The sequence below is a fragment of the Cryptotermes secundus genome, unplaced genomic scaffold (assembly GCF_002891405.2).
Source record: "Cryptotermes secundus unplaced genomic scaffold, Csec_1.0 scaffold179, whole genome shotgun sequence".
NCBI classification, from domain to species: domain Eukaryota; kingdom Metazoa; phylum Arthropoda; class Insecta; order Blattodea; family Kalotermitidae; genus Cryptotermes; species Cryptotermes secundus.
In genome coordinates, this window is record NW_019724586.1 from 928,382 (window position 1) to 950,703 (window position 22,322).

The window sequence follows — 22,322 nt, forward strand, 5'->3', positions numbered from 1 at the left end:
AGTAGTAACGTAACAATAGCTTCTTATAAAATCTGTCATGTGTTAGCTAAAAGGAAAAAACCTTCCAGTGATGGGGAAATAGTTAAAGAAGCTATGATCAGTGCCGGCGAGTCTCTGTTCGATGATCACAAAGATAAATCTGCACTTATGTCTTCCATCACAGAACTTGCAGTTGTCTCACCAAACTGTTGCTAGACGAATTGAATAGATTTATGATAATCTGGAATCCCAAATACATCAGGATCTGCAATCGTGTGAATATTTTTCACTCCAGCTTGATGAAAGCACTGATATATCGGATGCTGCACAATTATGTGTATTTGTTAAATGGTTTTTTTGGCAATTTTACGGTAAAGGAAGAGTTCGTTAAACTGCTGCCAATTCAGGAACATACTAGGGGAGAAGACCTAATATGGCTCTGAATACGATCTTCCATCTTTTTCCCAGCATCTTGAAGCCCTTGTGACCGAATTTGGTAACAGATTTAGCCAGTTTTCAACACTTGAACCAGTGACAATGTTTATCAGTAATCCATTCGCTACTGTTAATGTTAGTGAACTTGGAGGGGAGGTGTGTGAAATCTTCGGAAAGTATAATCTTGAAGAATTAGAAATGGAAATTTTAAATTTCCAAGAAGACATATCTTTGAAATCCTCATTTGCAACTTGTAGCAATTTCTGGACTCTGGTGGACAGGAATAAATATCCCATGATTCATAGCATTGCTCTGAAAATGTATTCTTGTTTTGGTTCGACGTATCTGTGCGAAGTCGCATTTGCATCTATGAGCATCATCAAAAATAAGTACCGATCCTGCCTAACAGACTCACACTTAGATGATGCACTAAGGGCAGCCTGTTCCAGCTACACACCTGCTAACATGCAGTGTCAAATTTCACACTAATTACATAAGATTGTAAGTAAATATAATTATATTAACAAAAGATTTAGTCGGTATTAAATTTCTAATTATTTTATTATTATTATTGTTTTATTATTATTATTATTAGTATAAGTAGTAGTATTAAGAAGTAGTAGAAATAGTAGTATTAACTACTACTACTAGTAGTAGTAGTGTGGTGGCGCCCGCACCTCCATAGGCATCAGTGAATTGTGCCCGAGTATATAAGAACGTTGGACAGCACTGCCTTAGTATGTGCGTATGCTATGAATACGCACTAATAATTTAGGCAGCTGAATGTTACTTGTACTAGAAAATATTTGGGGGACGCGGTAGCGTAGTTGGTAGAGGCACTATGCTACAAGCCGGAAGGTTGCGGGATTGAATCCCGACGAGATCATTGAATTTTTTCAATTTACCTAATCCTTCCAGCCGCACTATTGCCCTGGGGTCGACTCAGCCTCTAACAGAAATGCGTACCAGGAATATTCTTGGAATGTTCATGGGAGTAAAGGGCGGCCGGCGCGTAAGGCTGACAACCTTACCGCCATCTATGAGTCGATTGTCTAGAAAATGTGGGAACATCAACATCTCACAATCCTACGGGCCTCCAAGGCCTATTACAGGGATACCTTTACGTTTAATTTTTACTTTTACTAGAAAATATTTAATGCAGACATGTTAATGCAAAATGGTATCTAAGTGCTGATCTGTGCCTTATAATAATCCTAACGTTTGGAAGATATATGAATTATTAACACAAGAATAAGTTAAACTTTTAAGCAGATAGATTTGGGTAATATGAACTATTACTCCTGTATAACTGAAAAGTAAGTGAAATGCAAAACGAGTAACTTAGCCTTACACTTATATTTCCCACAATACACTCGAGCCAACGGTGAAACTCGGCAACATCAACTTCTAGCTTATACGAGTAGATGGCGCAGTGGGTGCAACGTTAGTTCAAAGGCGATGTGTATATTTACTCCAGCAATGACCTTCGGTTGGACGTAATCAGAGATGTGAGAGATAAGTTGCAGTAAACATGTTAGGCTGCGAAAGTGTGAGTACATTTGATTTTGACATTGTCGACGGTGCCGACTGTGTCGACTGTGTGCTGTTAAAATTGAATTCCTAGTTTAGAAGGTTTTAGTGTCAGGAAGTAGTTGTACAAAAATGTATGGTGTACGTATGTTTAAAGAGTGCGTAAAATGTCAGCAATTTAGACAAAGTGCAGTTACGAGTTTTCGAAGTATCCTTTTGAATCGATAAGGAAAGTGTTACTCTTTTATATATACCATAATTTTTACATGTATGAATTGCTTGTAGATCGAAATGGAGCGTAATAATATAGCTTATGAATTTTACTCAGGTGTACTGTGTATTTACAATATAGCTTATAGTCAAGTCTTCATAGGCACTTCTATGAGAACCTCAAATCTGACTTGATTGTGTATGATTTTTACATCTGAGAATGTCTTCATTTATTTTGGATAACACCATCTTCAGCAGCTAATTGTAATTTCATGTAAGTAAACTGGCTGTTCTGAAAACATTTATCTGCATAGACATGGTCACCTTTAGGTACAGTGGGTATGCTGTTGTCTCGTCAGAAAGAGGCCTCTCGCTCTTTAAACAGGCAGCAGTGAAAGAATGAATCTCAGTTGGGTATATATCTGTATTCATGAATGTGTGCTTGTGTGTGTCTGTCTGTGTGTCAGTATACAGTGCCCAATGAAAGCTAAGAAACTGGAGAAATAAGGTGACAAATGCCATTGATGGGTTTACTCTGTAATGCAGTTTGAAGTAAACTTCATATGAGGTAAGAGGATTCCATGCCCTTCAGTGAGAAATGAAATAACTTAGATGGTGATTCACAAATCCATGCACCATTTCATATTTTGAAATGTGTTGATGATGTTAAAAGGTAAAGGTGAAGTTGTCCAGTGCTTTATTTATTAAGCACTATGCCATGAAGACATATGGAGGAGTGGAAGTATAGCTCTATCATTCTTCACCTCAGCACTAGATGGAGGTGAGTGGTCAGCTTCATGCCTTGGCCACTTTACCCCTGAAGAAAGAGCTCCCAGTACACATTAGATAGGGGGCTTGATGGGCCCCAGAGTCAGTCGCAGAACTGTTGAGAAGAGAAAAAACTCTTGCCCCTTCTGGGAATCAAACTCAAGCTCCTATGTGTTATGTAGGTTATTCAAATTACCATAAATTTAGTTATAGTTTGTGTGCTACTAGCTTGCCATAATGTGAGTCAAGGCTGCTATTTATGCCCAAGTTTTAATTGAACATTTATGGCCCGTACCTGAATGTGGAAATGTTTAGTAATTCAAATGTTGATGCTACATAACCTGAATGGTTGAGGAAGTGTTGTACAAACATTAATGATCTAAACATTTTGAATCTCAGCAATCCTGATTGAGGTTTTCATGTTATTTCCCTCTGTCCAGGTGAATGATGGGATAGTGCCTTTTAAGTCACAGTCACCTTACTTACTTACTTACGTACTTACTTACTTATGGAACTGAGCCCTTCTTGAGGAGAAGCCAAATCTGCAGCTACTCAAGAATTCTTTATGGAACCTGAAGGTTCATTACCGTGTTCACAAGAGCCCTCCACTGGTCCCTATCCTGAGCCAGATCAATCCATTCCATACCATCCCATCCTATCTCTCTTAAGATCCATTTTAATATTGTCCACCCACCTACTTCTTGGTCTTCCTTCCTTCTGGCTTTCCCACCAATATCATATATGCATTCCTCATCTCCCCAATTCATGCTGCATGCCCTGCTCACCTCACCCTCCTTGACTTGATCATTCTAATTATATTTGGAAAAGAGTACAAGTTATGAAGCTTCTCATTATAGTCACAGTCACCTACTTCCAAATTACTACCTACTGTTCTCACCATTCTTGGGGAACACTAAGCAGCTTCTCCTGTTATAACAGCACCATAAAATAGCCCAGTTAGTCTGTCAGTATAACCTGAGTGGTATATAATCATATAATAATCTGTGGTAGACCTTAAAATATGAAAAGATGTTACTGCAGCTTCATCTTCAGTCGCACAGACCACAGGTTAGTATTCCATATTTCAATTATAATTTAGAAGATTATGTAAATTGCAAAACATAATGGAAATAATGTTGGTTTTCAACATAGCTACTTTTTCTGACATCGTCATCATGTTTTATTGACTTCGTATTTCGAAATAATTTTGCTCTTAATCTGGAACCACTTAAACGTTCCAGTGATTACATAGTCTATTAGTGAACACATAGCATTAACATTTAGTTTTTAAATGGTCTTGTGATTAGCTCATAGACTACCATTGCAAGTGAACACTTTCATATTTTGATCCATAATTAAAATATTCTGGTTAGTACTTTATTTAAATTATGTTATTCCCTCACTTTGGGCACAGAATATGGTCTGAGTTGGCCTGGGTTTGATGTTGAAAAGAGAGATGTTTAGTTATTTTGAAAATACATGTGCCAAGAAAGTTTATGTACCCACCGAACATGTATTACAGTATAGAAGATAAGAGAATGTAACTGATGTGCAAGGGATATTGTTCGAGTCATAAAATAACTTGAGCTGCAAATTGGAGGGATTTCTGTTACCATGTCATGTATTTTCTTATTGCTAGTGGTGTGGGACTAAGTCCCTTGTACTGCTGCCACTTCTGGCCTATTGTTACCAGCCACAGATCATAGGTGAGGGTGATTGTAAAGCAATTGGTGGAATGAAGATTGGCAGGGGAAACTGATGTACTCGGAGAAAACCTGCCCCAGTGCCACTTTATCCACCACAAATCCCACTTGACAAGACCCGGGTTCGAACCCGGGCCACCCCAGTGGGAAGCCAGCGACTAACCACTTGAGCTATGGTGTGGCCTACCATGTCATGTAAGTGGTTGTTAATTTTCACTAAATGGAATTGTCTCTTGGGCATCATACAGCATACAGATGTTGTAAATCCACCAAACATTGTGGTATAGTGGCTATTACTCCTCTTCTTATTCAGGAGAAAACAAATTCTGGTCTCTGCCTCAAAATGGTTGTCCTTTATTTCCTTTCCCCTCCCCCAGCTTTCAGCTATTTTGGCTCGTCATACCAAAGTTATTAGTTAACTAACTCCTTTTACCAGAAGTAGTTGCTATACTTACTATCAAATGGTTTAAGAACCTGATACTTGCTTTCAGTTATCTGGTGATTCTCTAAGGTTTGAAATTCAATTAATAAATGCATCATGAAGAAAGCAGTCTTCTGGGATGTGGCGCTGTGTAGATATTGTGTTAACTGACATTTCGAAGGAACGTATCCCCTCCATCTTCAGGGTAGGGCTGGTTCGCTCGCGGATTTCTCCTTTTTCTTCTACCCTGAAGATGGAGGTGATACGTTACTCTGAAACATCGGTTAACACAATATCTACACAGCGCCACATCCCAGAAGACTGCTTTCTTCATAGTCACCACTGCGAAAACCTCAGATCTTACACAATAAATGCGTCATTTTAGTGAAATGCCAGGACATCGCCATAGCAGTTGGCGACAATCTTTTCCAGTATCCTCAAGTAACATGAGGAATATAAATCTCTGCTGACTGGATTATAACTGAGTAACTGTATAAAATACAAATTTTGCTTCTTTACCTCTTGGTTTATTTAATGGTGCTTTTTACTTGCATCACTTCTGTAGCACTGTACAACAGTGAATTGGAATGGATGCTGAAGGAAGTTGTCAGTACCTGTTTTAAGTTGCTGCCCCTGGAGTTGCTTGAGGGATGGAGGAAGGCCACAGAAGGCCTTAGCCAGGACAACATACCACCAGGCTGACAATCAAATCTGAGGCAACCCGAATATAAAGCAGGAGTTTTAACCATTTAACTGCAGTGTTTGTTAAAATACAGAAGTAGCTGAATATAATCCTGTATATCGGGAAGAGCGCTTTATTATCGTAGTTTGTTGGCATTCTTACAGCAAAGTTTAAATGGGAAGACCCCTTGAATTTGGAGTCACAGCTGACACAGGATGAAATTATGATGCGTGATTCATTTCGTTCCTTCTGTCAAGAGAAGCTTATGCCTCGAGTGTTGCTGGCTCATCGTAATGAGGGTACGACCAAGTTATTATCTCTAATAAAGGTGTATAATTTGAAGGATATAAGTTTTCATTTACATATTTCTTGATAAACTGTCTTTTTGAACAAGACTGTATTGTATTGAAAGAAGTGTTCCTGTTCTCCTTATAATTGATTATATTTGAAGGATTTTATATGTATGTATGCATGTGACATTAAGAAATGGTGCTCTTGGAATAAGTCTGAAGAATTACTTGTCATAATTGTAACCCCGGAAACATTTTCAGCTTGAAAACACTATTTGGAATGCCACACCACAATTAAAAATGAGAGAAAAGTGGTTACAGTTTAGTAACAGCTAGTCACACACCCAGTACATTACAACTAAAACCATATTCAGATCAAATGGCATTGCACACTACATACCAGACGTAATACAAGTATCCCTGTAACGGGCCGTGGAGGCCCATAGGGTTGTGAGATGTTGACGCTCCCACATTTTCTAGACAGTCGGCTCACAGATGGTAGTGAGGCTGTCACTCTTATGCACCAGCGGCCCTTTACCCCCAGGAATATTCCTGGTACTCATTTCTGTTAGAGACTGAGTCAACCTCAGAGCCGTAGTGCGGCTGGAAGGATTAGGTAAATCGAAAAAAAATCCACCTCATCGAGATTCGATCCCTCGACCTTTCAGCTTGTAGCCCAGTGCCTCAACCAACTACGCTACCGCGTAATACACCGTAACTAAACATTAATCATGACACATGAAGAGTGAAATTAATGCTTTGAGGCTAGCCTCTGTGGTGAAACTATCTGCATCTCCTAATCTGAACTGTATTGAATATCAAAATATTAAACCCACGCCACTACATACTCTAGGTACACCCAGCATTTCCCAAATACATTTTAAATCTTAGACATAATTATTGTAATTTATAGGTATGACATATATAAAGAACTGATTTGAATTTAATTCAACTTCCACCTGAAAGGAAGTTGACAGTATGCAGTTCATTAATATGTTTTGTGTAATTGTTCACCTGATGATGATCAGTAATTGATCAGAACATGTCATGAGTGATTTTAGAAAATGAAACAATTAGTTGATTGCTACTTAAACATCCTATGAATGTTCTGTAGACTGCTAATAAAGCAATGTAGAACTTTACACACGCACACTTCGTAATGCAGATGCTAAAGATTCCATATTCCTCCCTTATAATAAGCCTGCCTCATGTTAACTCCTGACTCTCTTCACTTCGCTCCTAACAGAGGTTCCTCCAAGATGTCATAACCATCATACAACAAAACTAACACTAAAAGGGAATAAGCTATATGATTATCATTATCAACCCACATTTTTACCAGAACTTCCAGATGCCATTTATAATCCCTGATGTGAAATCAGCCAGAGTTAACAGCTTTCTTACACCACAGTGAATGAGTAAATTACGGTATTTTAGTTAGTTAGTTAGTTATTAGAGAGGGTGGGTTTCCCCATGCACTTAGACCTGTAGTGGTCCATTGTGCTTCCCTCTATGATTTCTACCAGCCGCTATATCCTGCCGGTACTGGTGATTACCATCAGTCCCGCCCAGCCAGCGAGACCGGCTCTACTAGCTGAGAGGTATCTATAATGCTTCCCCCATCTACCGGAGGTATTAGTGACTGCTGTCAGGTGGCAAACGTCCGCAATTTTGGCTCAGTGACCTCCTTTGGAGGTATGAGGTTCTTTTACATGCCGTAAAGCTACGACACGGGACCGACGGCTTAAAGTCCCTCCCAGAGGACTTGTTCCCTGAATTTTTTCCGCCCTTGAAAAATTCGACTACCTCTGCCGCGTATTTGAACCCACGTACTACGAGTCATGAGGTGGGAACGTTACCTCTAGACTACGGAGGCCAAATTACGGTATTTTACTCTAGAATAATAATAGCACTCAAAGGTCATGTCAAGGTGATTCATTACCTTCCACGATTTTTATAAAGAAATGCTTAAAATATTGCAAAAGGAAAATTGTTGGGCGAAAGTCTCCAGCATCTTTATTTTTGTGTTTCACGAATAAATGTGCCAGTACACTGCATACCGCCCAAGCAGCTATTCTCCAGTTGAAATGAAGCCCACAAGAAGGGCCTATTTGGCCTTAGTCCAGCCTGGCCATTTATGTGGCAGTGAATATCATAACCAGGGCTCGGATTTTGATGACCCGAAAATATTTATAAAACGACTGAAAAAATTCAGAAAAATTACCTAAAATATGACCAAAAAAATGTAATATGCAGGGACCAGATTTTGATGACCTGCAAATATTCAGAAAAATTACCGAAAAATCCAGAAAAATTACCTAAAGGAGAAAAGAAAGAACACTTCGCTTCCATGTTATTCACATTTCAGAAAACATATGAAGAAAAATTCCCTAAAATGGCCAAAAATGACAATAAATACCCTTAAAAGTCCAAAAATTTACCAAAAATGACCTTAAACGTAAAAATGTCAAAAAATTACCTATAAAATTTACAATTCTGTAACCAGCAGACATGTCATCAAAATCCGGGCCCTGATCATAACTATTCTTTAATTGTATTGAATTTTTCTGTTACAGATTTTATTGCATTTGATGCCACCTTTCTTCTACTGGTTTTCCCCACATGTGAAATGTGAAGCTAAAGAGTACGTTTAAAGTGGCACTTTTATATTTTGTGGCTTCAACTTGCACATGATGCTGCCATGTAGCCTTTTTACTTCAGTGGTTCACTCATTAGTCCACGTTATCAGATTACAAGCATTAAGGGAGGAACATAGACTGAGGGTGTTTGAGAATAGGGTGTTGAGGAGAATATTTGGACCGAAGAGAGATGAAGTGACAGGAGGTTGGAGAAAACTACACAATGAGGAGCTTCATAATGTGTGCTCTTCTCCTAGTATAATTACAATGATGAACTCAAGGAGGATGAGGTGGACAGGGCATGTAGCATGAATGAGGGAGAAGACCAAGACATAGGTGGGTGGACAATATTAAAATGGACCTTAGAGACATAGGATGGGATGGTATGGATTAGATTTATCTGGCTTAGGATAGGGACCAGTGGATGGCTCATGTGAACACAGTAATGAACCTTCGGGTTCCATAAAATGCTGGTAAATTCTTGAGTGGCTTCAGAATTGGCAGCTCCTCAAGAATAGATCAGCTCCATCAGTAAGTAAATATCAGACTACATGTTCTGCACCATGTCATTCAATGTTCCAGTCTTTCATCGAGAAATCATGAATGAGCTTGGAGCAGTGGGTGTCCTGGGCTGCACCATACATGGCTATGGCTGTGCTGGAGTATCATATGTAACGTATGGTCTACTGGCTCGTGAACTGGAGCGCGTTGATAGCAGTTACCGCTCTGTATTTAGTGTCCAGTCTTCACTAGTTATGCATGCTATTGAAGCATATGGCTCTCCTGAGCAAAAGGAGTACTACCTTCCAAAACTGGGTATGTTGATTCCTGTTTCAAGTAGCGCAAGTGAGAACAGTCTTGTGCATTCTTTATGTACATGCATGGAAGTAAGGCAAATGTCATATCTGCATGTTCAACTGCCTACTGGGATTCAGTTAAATTTGTTATAAGGGTCCATAGAACAGTAAGGAGGCCAATTTAATTTTCTTACATACCAGTCAGTTATGATCACCACTTTAAACTTTACCAGATCACTTAAAAATGGATCAGTGTACAAATACATGTGAATTAACTGGTGTGACATGTAATTGCTTGAGAGAAATAAAAAAATTATACAAACTTTTGGTTGAAAGATATCAAGGAGGGAGACAAATTTGATGTCATGCAAATGGGTGGAATAACATTGTCGCGTGTGCCAGGCAATGCAACAAGAAATTTTGTGGGTTTCAGATTTGAGCAAATGTTTATTGGATAGTCACTTTCACACTCACACAATTATTCTCAACTTATAACGTCGTCAGATGTTTCTTCAGTGTTACAATAATCTTGCACCGCTAATCTGAGTGAAGTGTCTTCTGCTCTGCTTGGAGCTCAACTGTCCTTAGCTCTTGTTGGATACGAACTCACTCCTGCTAAGTTGGATAAGAACTCTGCTGGTCTCTTGCCACAGTTGGACTCTTATCTCTTGCACTTGGACTGAATAGGGAATACCTTGTCGAAGGGTTAATTTCGCCTGCTGCTATGCAAACGCTGCTTCAAACAATTCGTTGCTGCAGGAATATGTGTCTGCCTTAGACAATTCGTTTGTAACAATGGAAACCCCACTGTTAGACGTTCATTTCCATGGCAATGATTTCCTAGGCTTCGCTGCCTAGGAATTGCTAGCCGTTGACTAGTGATTGACTTATCCAGCTTTCAGGTGGCATGCCACAGTATTAAAAAGGATCCTTGATCATAGGTTATAAAGATGTGAACTTTTTTGTTGCTTAGTTGTAGAACACTCTACAGAGATAAGTTTGTGGTGAATAGCTTCAAAAGGATATTATTTGTACTGATCTGGATAAATCCCTATAACAGATAATGTTTATAGGTTTTATATATATGAATAATGGGGTTTCAGCACGTGGAGAATTGGTAGGATGCTTTGGTCTGACGGAACCAAACCATGGAAGTGATGTTAAAGGCATGGAGACAAAAGCCAAGTATAATGCAGGAAAGAAATGCTACATTTTGAATGGTAGCAAAACTTGGTAAGCATATAAATCATTATTAATTTATTTGCACCCTGGCAAGCACATCTTTGGAGTGATGTACCACCATTAAATATTCTATAAGGACGATTTTAACAATTCCGAGAATGGATGCTCTAGTAACACCAGTTTCTTGTTACAACTAACAGAATGACTTCCTTGACCCAATTTGGGTTTGTTGGATGTCTCAGAGAGTTTCTGCTGCAAGCATACACTTTGAGTGATATATTTTCCTGCTGACATTGAATCTACTTTTATGCTAAATTTTGTTCATCTTTAAAATACATAGTTTTCTGAGTAAAGATGAATCCAGAAACTGCTGAGGAAATTTATGAATACATATATCATAATACCTCTTTTGATGAGATACTAAACAAGAATCAATGTCCATTGGTGCATGTAAGTGAACTATACAGTGGGAAGAATAAATAAACCCTTCCTTATTTTGTTTAATGTTGTTTAATGTTTTATTTCATCCATCATTATTGATTATAAAATCAAGTTTTCTAATCATGTGGTTGATTGTGTTAGCTTATCTGTGATTCCTAGGATGCTCACACCCATCTGGTTCAAACAATGGTAGGATAGAAAACCACAAATCACTTGACATATCACTCTTGTATGATATGAGGGAGAGTCAGTAAATAGGTCACACATGGATATAAAATGTAAAACATGTGATATTTGAACTAGAAGAAACATTTATTTATCGACATATCCTTCACCAGCAGTGACATGCTTGTCGCATTGTATTACCAGTGCATCGAAACCCACAGTATGGAAGTCTTTTAAGGCCGCGTCATGGCTCAAGCAGTTAGTCGCTGGCTTCCCACCGTGGCGACCCGGGTTCGTACAGAGGTCTGGTCAAGTGGGATTTGTGGTGGACAAAGTGTTGCTGGGGTAGGTTTTCTCCGAGTACTTCGGTTTCCCCTGCCAATCTTCATTCCACCAAATTCTCCATCATCATAATCACCTGGGTAAGTACAATAGGGCAATCAGTGGCCGATGTGCCGAGTGGACCCAGCTGGACTCCACCCCCCACTATGCGGAAAAATATAAGTCTTTTTGACAGTTTTCTCAGCCATTTCAACCTCTGAATCATCAGTGAAATATTTGTCATGTTTCTCAAACCACTTGTATACCTCTTTATGCAATAAACACTTCCCACTGTAAACAGGTAACATTTCTCTACAAATATCCTTTGCATTGAATCCCTTTGCTCATAAAAACGCATACCAGGACACTAGTCTTCGGTAATATACTCCTCAAGCAGGGTCACCAGCCTGTAGCCAGCCTCTGAACATTGACATGCACGTCTGCTACCCAGACTCATGAATCTGGACTGTGCTGCTACCTAGTGATACACATAGGAAACCTATTACATCCATTACAGTGTTTTACTTCCATTTGTGACCTATTTACTGACCCTCCTTTATATATAGACCAGGCTTTTGTGTTTGTTGCCATTGCTAGGATAAAGGTGAAGCTGAAGATTATTGCTGGAAGACGAGAACTACAGCTTCATATGGGATCTGAGCTGTGATGGGCATTATAACTTTGTCAGATGTGAGCAAAGGAAAAGTCACATGGAAATATTCACACTGCATCTAGCTGGACGTGAACTGGAGGTCTGCACCGAAAGCTGTACTTATAGATCACAAGGTTCCATAACGAATATGATGGGATGATTATGAATGCTGAAGCCAAGGGGATGGGCGGTGCACAGAAATGGTTTTGGCATTTTTAGCTACAGTTTCAGCATATTTCTGAAGGGCTTGAGGAAAACGAAGGGTGTCTGCTCCCTGGCTTAAATTCATTCTAGAAGCCTCTGGAAAATTAATTGGCTACGTTGCTGCTGTACAGTCGTGCTCAGTCCCATTGCTTACACAAGCAAAGCTTAGATGAAGGCTTGGATCTGCATACGTACAGTAATTCAGTACAAAGAACATGTCTTTCACACAGACTTCATTTGCAGGATTACAAATGCACCAATTGCAGACTTCTGTATTATCTGGGCAGTTTGTGAGGATGGTAAAGTAAGAGGTTTTATCGTGAACAGAGAATCAGAAGGACTAGAGACTCCCAGAATTGAGGGGAAATTCTCTTTACGTATATCAAGCACAGGAATGATCCATATGGATGATGTCAAAGTACCTGAAGAAAATCTGTTACCAAATGTGGAAGGTTTGAAGGTAAGATACAGCAGATGTATATAGCTGTCCATTACTTCCCTGAAGGATAGAGTCAAATTTCCAAATCCATGCAGAACAACATACAAAATTATACTTAAAATGTACATATTTTTTTTATTGTAAGATTTGAGGCTTTCACGGCGGTGACTATGAAGAAAGCAGTCTTCTGGGATTTGGCACCGTGTATATGTGGTGTTAACCGACGTTTCGGAGGAACGTATCGCCTCCATCTTCAGAGTAGAAGGAAAATTACCGGTTCTCACGGTCTCTCCGCTTGCAGATTTCTTATATTTTTTCTTCTACCCTGAAGATGGAGGCGATACGTTCCTCCGAAACGTCGGTTAACACCACATATACACGGTGCCAAATCCCAGAAGACTGCTTTCTTCATATTTTTTTATTGCTAGTGGGGTGGGACTTAAGTCCATTGTACTGCGGCCACAAATGTACATATTATTATTAGTATGCAGATATAAAGTGTCATGTAAATTTATGTAATATAGAACAAAGTAACAGCTGATATGAAGCCAATTGTTGATGACACAGTTTCGTTTCAGTAGTACCACAGATTTTACCATAACTGCCTTCAGGCTCAGGTTTAGTTGTATTCATTAGAACATGTGTTTTTTGATTAATTTTCATACATAGGGCGCCTTTGGATGCCTAAACAATGCACGGTATGGTATTGCATGGGGTGCTTTAGGTGCTGCAGAGTTCTGTATGAAAATGGCTCGGCAATACACGCTAGACCGCTACCAATTTGACCGACCTCTTGCAGCCAATCAGCTGATACAGAAGAAGCTGGCTGACATGTTGCAAGAAATCAGCATTGGACTACAAGCTTGTGTTCATGTTGGTCGACTCAAGGAGAAAAATATGTATGTTGATCCACACATTTTATTTAATTTATAATTTCTTTCTATAGGCTTGTGTATATAACTAGAATACAGTAGAACTCATTTATGCTGAATCTTTTGGCATTGTATTTAAATGTTGACATACTGTCCAGAACTTTATCATGATTAAGTTATGGAGAAATGTGTTTTATAAATCTGTGTTGTGAGGAATATAGTAAAGTTAATGTCTCCTGTCATGGTTAATATAAAAAGGTAAACTCCCTGTGCTTAACTAATTAAACACTGTGTCATGAATAGGGACCGGATTTTAATGCAAATGCATATTTCTTTCTTGCAACCAGAAAGTATGCTCGTTTGGATATATGTATGAATTACATCATTAAATTTTGGACATGGTTTGATGGTGCATATAAATGCATATTTTGCCTGTTTTATGAATAAGCATCATATTTTCAAAGGTCTCTATTTATACTGCATATTTCCTTTTTAAAATGTCTATCATATATATTTTTTAATTTTATGTTCAAATTTTCAATCATGGTCGTGTGTATACAATTAGAATATGTTGCATATTTGACCCAACATTTCGTCATGATTCATTTTTCTGATGCAATACCCAGGACGAGACTTCCCAATTCCTCTACTCGTAACTTGCCTCATCCGCGTACCATCAAAGTGGCTGCAAAGAGATTAGTCGGAAGCGTTCACATGTAGCAGCTATCAACGTAATACTATTCAACCGATAAGGGACTTCACTTATTTATTTCCAAAGTCTCCATGATGTTCGTTACGCTTCTTCATTTGAAGCTGAGGGCCATTCACATTAGTGGTGACTAGTCTGCAGTTAAGTTTGTTTAGCTTTCTGTACTCATGCCGAAAGTGAAAGTAAGTCAGAAAACTAAATTACAGCTGTATCAGCGGGAGTTCGAGAGAGAGAAGATAAGTATGGATAACGAAATTCTTTATTGCTGAGCATATGAGAAAACAGTTGGTTGTGAAAAACGCTTTCAAGTGCTTCAGCATTTGAACACTAATACACACAAAGAGAATGTTAAAATTAAATCCATGAAAAGTGCTCCTGTTCAAAAATTGCATAGTGAATTTTCTAGTAATAATTTTTCACAGTTTTCCCTTGATTTATGCGAAGACTTTTTAGCGGCAGATATTCCGCTCTGGAAACTAACCAATCCTACTCTGAGAAACTTCATAGAGAAGTATACAGAGTGCTGGATGAATCTGCTGTGCGGAAAAATTATGTGAAGCAGTGTTACGATCTTACAACTGATAGCATTAGAGATAAGATTCAAGATTTTGTGTGGGTAACAATCGAGGAAACACAAGATTGTGAGGGACTGTTTACTGCAAATTGTATAGTTGGATCCCTTAATAAGAATGTACAATCTACCCCATATCTTCTTGCGGTAGAGCAGTTTGAAACCACAAATAGCTCCGCAGTTTCCGAATTTTTATCAATTCCATGAATTTACTGTGGCCGAATGGCGTTCAGTATGAGCACGTATTGCTCTTTGTGACTGATGCCGCAAGTTATATGATGAAAGCCGGTACTGCTCTTAAAGTTATATTTCCAGATATGACACATTTGACTTGCCTTGCCCATGGGTTGCACCGTGTTCGTGCAATTTTTCCGCTTGTTGACAAGTTGGTGTCTTCTGTGAAGAAGGTATTGTTAAAGCGCCACACAGAAAAGAAGCCTTTAAAGCAGTAGCACCGAGCGTTCCACTTCCGCCAGAACCAATTTTAATTTGCTGGGGCACATGGCTGTGTGTAGGGAGTTATTATACCGGACATTTAGAAACAGTTAGGAATATCGTGAATGCATTTGATCCCAAAAGTGCAGCATCAATTCAAATTGACCAAGATATACTAAGAAACGCAGAACTAGAAACTAATCTTTCCTATATATCTGCTCACTTCTCTCATCTTCCATCCGCCATTTCCTCACTGGAGGCAAGCAATAGCAATACTATTTTGTATCAGTTGTTAAGTGTGTTCAAAACCACTGTTCCCAAATTGAATTCGGTTCCTGGAAGAGTTGGTGAAGTAGTAAAGGAAAAAGTACACAACATTCTTTAAAAAAAATCTGGGATATGAACAAATTTGTGAAATTGAAGAAATTTTAGCCGGCAAACGTACTGAACTGCCAAGTAAAAAATCACTAACAGTGGAGCAAATAGTGGCTTTTGTACATGCGCCGCTAAGTTCCTGTGAGGTGGAAAGAAGTTTTTCCCGCTATAAGGACATCTTTGAGACAATAGGAAGCGACTAACTATGGAAAACCTAAAACAGTTAGTAATTGTGAACTGCAACAGAAGAGAAGTTGAAAGTTCGGAGAGCTAAATGTGAGTACCATTGGTTTTTTAAATTTGTAATGAAATATGTTGGTTTTGTTGCATGATTTGTATTTAAGTATAGCTTTTTATTGCAAGTGAATCATTTAGTGATTACATAAAATGAACTTAAATATTGATTTCGTATTAAAATAATGTAAAATCAATTTTAATATTTGGTATAAATTTTATATGCATATTTTAGTGCATATTTCGGAAGTTTTTCATGCATAAATGCATACATATTTAAAGGATTATTAGGGCATAAAAATCCGGTCCCTAGTCATGAAGGAGTATGGGTAGTGCTTGTATAGACCCAATTTTCTTGACCTTGGCTCTAGTTAGAGGTGAGTGGTCAGCTTCATGCCCTGGCTGCTTTACCTCCAGGGAAAGAGCCCCTGGTACCCATTGAATAGGAGGCTGGGTAGGTCCCAATGCCGGTCTTGATGACATAGAGAAGTGAAAATTCTTGACCCCACCAGGACTCGAACTCAGACCCCTTGGTCATCCAGCCTGTAGCCAGTTGCTATACCGACTAAAATAGAATGTGTAAAAGATGTTAAAATTAGCTTTTGTCACAGCATCAGGACTGAGTGGATTTAAATGGCATGAAAAAGAATTAAAAGGGAGTATTACTGCAGTTTAAATATTATTTAACCAAGTTCTTTTTATTAAATACGTGTACATTCACAAAGTCCATTTTGAAATCTTACAGTTTTGTCACACACAACAGGCATGTGGAGGAAATGTTATAAGAGAAGCTACACTTCTCCAGATTTGATTATACAGAGTTTTAGAAGAAACTTTCATAAACAGTGATTCAGGAATCAAATATTTTGATAAGGCGAGGTATCCATAAAATGGATTTAATCATAAATTAATGACTCAGAAGTTTATAACCCGCTCATGACCATGGGGTTATTTATGTAGCATCGTATTTCCCTCCAGGGTACACCTTGTGTTCAAAAGTCCCCCCCCCCCCATCTGACATGATAAAAGCAAACTGTACATCCCACATTGAAATTCACATCGGATTTTTATGAGAAAAATTAATTCAAATTCATACTATGCTGAAACCCATATAGACTTGATGACTGGGTTTTGATTCTTGACAAGGGCAAAGAATATGTTAATAAGGATTTCTTACAACAGTTACTTTCTTTTGGAATGTACAGGGTAACACCAGAGATGATCTCAATTTTGAAGCGTAATTCAACAGGCAAGGCTCTAGAAATTGCACGAACAGCTCGTGATATGCTTGGGGGAAATGGAATTTCAGATGAATATCATGTAATTCGTCATGCTATGAACCTTGAAGCAGTCAATACTTACGAAGGTAGGTCTGTAAGTAATCATTGTACAGAGCTGTTCTGAAGCAGTTGATAGACAGTGCACCACAGAATTAAAGACTGTTTAGGTTACAGAACTACCCTCATAGGAAAATATTAATACGACCATAAAATTCACGTAGAGACTATAAATCTGCCCAATCAGTAATTTGGTTTAAATATTAAATCTTTTTAACACAAAATTCAGAAGAACATATTCAGCCAAATTTTAGCTTGTTTGCTATTCCCATCTTATTTTAGATCATCTCATATATTACTTTTATTTAAGATGTCTGGGAAAAGGCTGTCAAGTTCTTGTATAATTACATCTAAAGTAGTATGGAAAGGAATTACATTTTATGTAAAATTTGATGAACTTCGGTTTTATTACAAGTGTGAACCAACAAAATTTTGTTAGGAATTCATCTCCACTTATAACACTAAAATCAGTGGAAAAGTGGGATTTGCATTACAGAATTTCAGAATATGGGTGAATTTTCAAGAGCATGCCCTTCCATAATGTGGGGTCATGTTGTGCATGCATTCAGTTCAGTGAACTTCCTGTTATGGAACTGAAACTTTCATCACCATTTTTACAGGATCTACTCATGACTAAATTCTAACTTCAGCCAGTTCAAATCCTCCCAGACTAGTCTCGCAGAAGATCCCTTTCAGTAGAATAAAACATAGATATAAAGATATCTCTTGCATATTTTCTCTGTCTCAGACATTTTTCCTTTTAATACAAGTATTTGCTATGAGGAGAAGGAATTCACATGCTGCATATATTTATGATCAATATCATGTGTCCGTTATATATACCCCATACTCTTATTAAGCATTGTACATTCTGAGGTATACCCCTGAATTTGTCACTGATTTTATCTCTCTTACATTTTAATATTTTCCTAAGCACTTATTTCAGACATTTGTAATTAATATTCCTCATGCAGAGTAATATGCCATGTTTTACAACTAACTGGAATTGTTGAAAAATTTATTGTTTTGTTGTTATAAAATGTTAATAATAAATGGTATATTTTTGTCCTCTCCAGGTACACATGATGTTCATGCACTGGTTCTGGGTAGAGCCATCACTGGAATATCAGCATTCAGCTGAACTGCCATCAGGAATATATTCGTGTCATGGTCCATCAAGATAAGATGTGTACCTGCTTTTATAAAGCCATTATTTAAAAAATTACATTTAATTGTTACCACAAAAACTGTGCCTTATGTTTGTATCCCCTTCTGCTTTTATAACGGCCTTAAGTGTAGAATCCATCATCAAAGTGTATGGAGATGAAGAATAAACAATAAATATTTTTTATTCTCTGTATAAATATGTTAACTTAGATGTTCTTAGAAGGCATCACAGCTTCTCACCATGGATTCCCTTTTTCAATCCCAGGACTGTCCACGTGGACTTTATGGCAAGCAGAGTAGCATTAGGTGAAGTTTTTCTTTCAGCACTTTGGTTCCCCTGTGGTGGCCACCAGCCCACTAATGCTCCGTGCCCATATATCACTGTCCTTCAATTGTGTGATAGGCCCACCCAGCCAACATGTTATCACAACTACTGTCCTTATTTGGAGCTTCATCTCTGGCCCAGCACTCATCTCGACTTAAGATGTTTATATTAAGAAACCCCATTATTAGACTGCCAGTTATTGTAGCTAAGCGGTCTAAGGCATGTACTGTCTTCGCTCGCTCCAAAACCAGGATTGTGGGTTTAAATTCTGCACAAGGCATGGATGTTTGGTGTGTGTTGTCCTGTGTTTAGGTAGAGGCCTTGCAATGAGCTGATCACCCATCCAAGGAGCCCTACCATCTGTAAAATGATCATGAAACTGAGAAATCAGCTTTATGCTCCAAAGTGTGAGCGAGAGGAAGGGAAAAATATTGTTGGACTGTTCTGTGAAAGTTCATAAAACACGATAAGTTCATTTTTGTGCTTAGTGATGCATAATCAGCTGTTTCATCGCATTTGATACCCTGTGGACAAGTTGTTGTTTTTATTCCAGTTTATACCAGTTTCCCAATGTCCAAAACCCAGTAATTCTGAGTGTTATACACCATCATGAGAACCCTTTAGGAGCTACATTAAAATTTTGTTAATTGAAATTTAATTCAAAATGTGAGATTTGACTAAATAGATTATGAAAAGTACTAAAAGTATATATTATATTATGAGCATCATTTATTGTTAGTTGGGTATGCTCAACTTTAGTCAAAATTTTGTGAGCTATTGTTGAAATGAAACTAATATAATTCTGCTGAGCAGGTTGGTATAGCAATAATGTTCTAGACTTATATTTCAGAGGTCCTCACTTCAAATTTCATGTAGAACATTAGCATCCTGACTGAGATGTTTTGTTGTTTCCTTCAGCCCTTCCAGGCAAATGCCAGAATTGGTACCTCAGTTAGGCCATGGCTATTTTCTTCCAAATCCTTTCCAGTTCATTAATCATCCTTCAACTCACTACTGTATAATCCAAATGCAGTGTCATGAAGTGAACCATGAATGTATATCACTTTTGTGAAACAGTTTATTCTAAATGAATAAATTAATTAAAGTTTGTACAGTATTTAATTTGTAGTAACCATGTATCTAAGGCCGCGCCATAGCTCAAGCGGTTAGTCACTGGCTTCCCACCCTGGTAGCCCGGTTTCGATTGCGGGTCTGGTCAAGTGGGATTTATGGTGAACAAAGTGGCGGGTTTTCTCTGAGTACTTCGGTTCCCATGCCAATCTTCATTCCATCAAATTCTCCATCATCATATTCATCCAGGGCAGGTACAGTAGGCCAATCAGTGGCCGCCATGCGAAATGGACCCAGTTGGACTCCACCCTCCACTAAGAGAATTTAAAATTTTTTAAAAAACCATGTATCTGTGCAAACTGTGGAAGTGAAACAGACAGGAACACTGTCCAGAACAGGGACTTGCAGAAAAACTGAACTTTCACATTGAGTTTCCAGTTCTGATCAGGGAATGTTGCCAGAAAATGCTGAACTAAACTGACGTAAATACCAATGAATTGGAGAAAGTTACATAACTACGATCTTCATAATTTTTATATATAAAAGTAAAAAAGTATATGTATGCCTGTAACGGGCTGTTGAGGCCCATAGGGTTGTGAGATGTTCAAGTTCCCACATTTTCTAGACAATTGCCTCATAGATGGCGGCAAGTTTGTCAGCCCTACGTACCGGCCGCCCTTTACCCCCAAGAATATTCCTGGTACTCATTTCTCTTAGAGGCTGAGTCGATCCCAGGGCCATAGTGAGGCTGGAAGGATTTGGTCAATTGAAAAAATCCAATGAACCCGCTACCTTTCGGATTATATATAATTATAATTATATATATAATATAAACGTTAAAGTTGTCCTTGTGCTTAACAAATTAAGCACAACACCATGAAGTCGTATAGAGGAGTGGATATATACATCCAAATTTTCTTAACCTCTGCACTAGTTGGTCAGTAGTCAGCTTCACACCCCGGCCGCTTTAGCCCGGGGAAAGAGCCCTCGGTACCCATTGAATAGGAGGCTGGGCGCGCCCCAGAGCCGGTCTGGACGACATAGAGAAGTGAAAATTCTTGACCCCACCAGGATTCGATTTCCGACCCCTCGGTCGTCCAGCCAATAGCCAGTCACTATACTGAATGCGCTATTCCGGCTCACATATCACAAATATTATTAGGCAAATTAAATGAAAGATGGTAAGATGGATGGGGTATGTAGCGCACGAGGGAGATTAGAATTGAACGTAACATTTCAATTTGGAGAACGGCATAATGTGGTCCTAGAGACGGGATACAAATTGCTGGGGACAGGGTCCAGTGGAGGCCTGTACATAAATACGCCAATGAGCCTGTGGATTTCATAACATTGTTAAGATTTCTTGAGCACCTGAAAGACCAGTAGCCATTAAAGAAAGACTTTGCACCTTGGAGGCCTCTCCTCACTGCGTAATTGTGTCCCGTCCTTTGATAACTTCATCTCTCCTAATAATGTTACGGAAATGAACCGAGTGTGACGCAGGTGGAGGCTAGTATAATCTACAAGATATTAGTTCACTTAAAAGCGTGAGGTATATGTGGGTTCATCATTTCGATGTCGGTTTGAAACCTGGATGGAAGTCTCTTTTGCTCATGCGTATATATGACAATGCAGTGTGTTTGCCAATGGGTCATTTAGCGCTGAGATCGCCAAGCGCACGCCCGCTGGCTCCCTGCTGCCCTCAGAAGAGATTTCGGTTGCCCACAGGAATTTTAAAATGTTGATAATGTCACATTAATACAGAGGTTCGGGTGTAAATAATGGTGCAGGACATTCTGCAGGAAAATGGCGTAATACAGGTAAGTCTTCTTTATAAAATGTGCTAAAATAATGTTCTCGAAAATTCCTTAGTGTGAGAACATAAGGTGCAAAGCTGTTCTTATTGTACACTACCCACTCCACAGTATATTACAAGCTTCCCGTAGTTGTCCGCAGGCAAAACGTGTTGGCGACCTGTAATTCAAAGTATGTGGTCCGCCTGCAAATGAAGATGCAAGACTGCAGTTGTACTTATTTTAAAATAAATGCAGCAGATGGAACGCAAAAAGAAATAGTACGTGTGATTGCAGTGCAAGGCGAGCACGGTGCGCCCACCAGGCGTGGGCTTCACAGAACTGGTCTGCCCCATTAGTTCTACAGAAATTCAGGGCCCCAGGACCTGTCTGACTGGATACATACCGTAGCCTACACGCCGTCTGAAATGGATTCGTATTCGTGGGCTTAGAACTTCTTTTTCATTGATCTACTTAATGACGTTCGATCAGCTGAAAACATTAAAAGTACCAATCTTCCGTGGAGAATGACTGCAGTAGATTATGCTTCGGAGATCAGCCGTTTTGGATCTTAA

General features: G+C 38.8%; 1 protein-coding gene across 2 annotated transcripts; it reads left to right on the top strand.

Moving 5' to 3' along the window:
• Positions 1–1,882: 1,882 nt before the first annotated feature.
• Positions 1,883–18,742, top strand: LOC111862312 (glutaryl-CoA dehydrogenase, mitochondrial). 2 transcript variants are annotated; one of them, XM_023847593.2, is made up of 9 exons: positions 1,883–2,152; positions 3,952–3,990; positions 5,893–6,027; positions 9,240–9,473; positions 10,558–10,687; positions 12,663–12,879; positions 13,528–13,757; positions 17,260–17,420; positions 18,468–18,742. In XM_023847593.2, exons 1-9 carry the CDS (start codon positions 2,077–2,079, stop codon positions 18,530–18,532), a joined length of 1,287 nt encoding a protein of 428 aa, XP_023703361.1. In that variant the 5' UTR covers positions 1,883–2,076; the 3' UTR covers positions 18,533–18,742. The 2 variants fall into 2 exon arrangements, with proteins under 2 accessions (XP_023703361.1, XP_023703362.1); XM_023847594.2 differs by lacking the exons at positions 1,883–2,152; positions 3,952–3,990 and adding an exon at positions 2,177–2,428.
• Positions 18,743–22,322: the final 3,580 nt, after the last annotated feature.

Coding starts and splice junctions, on each gene's coding strand:
- LOC111862312 (XM_023847593.2), top strand. CDS start 2,077: ATGTATGGTGTACGTATGTTTAAAGAGTGCGTAAAATGTCAGCAATTT. Junction 2,153..3,951: donor TGCAGTTACGAGTTTTCGAA/GTATCCTTTTGA, acceptor AAATATGAAAAG/ATGTTACTGCAGCTTCATCT. Junction 6,028..9,239: donor GCTGGCTCATCGTAATGAGG/GTACGACCAAGT, acceptor TCAATGTTCCAG/TCTTTCATCGAGAAATCATG.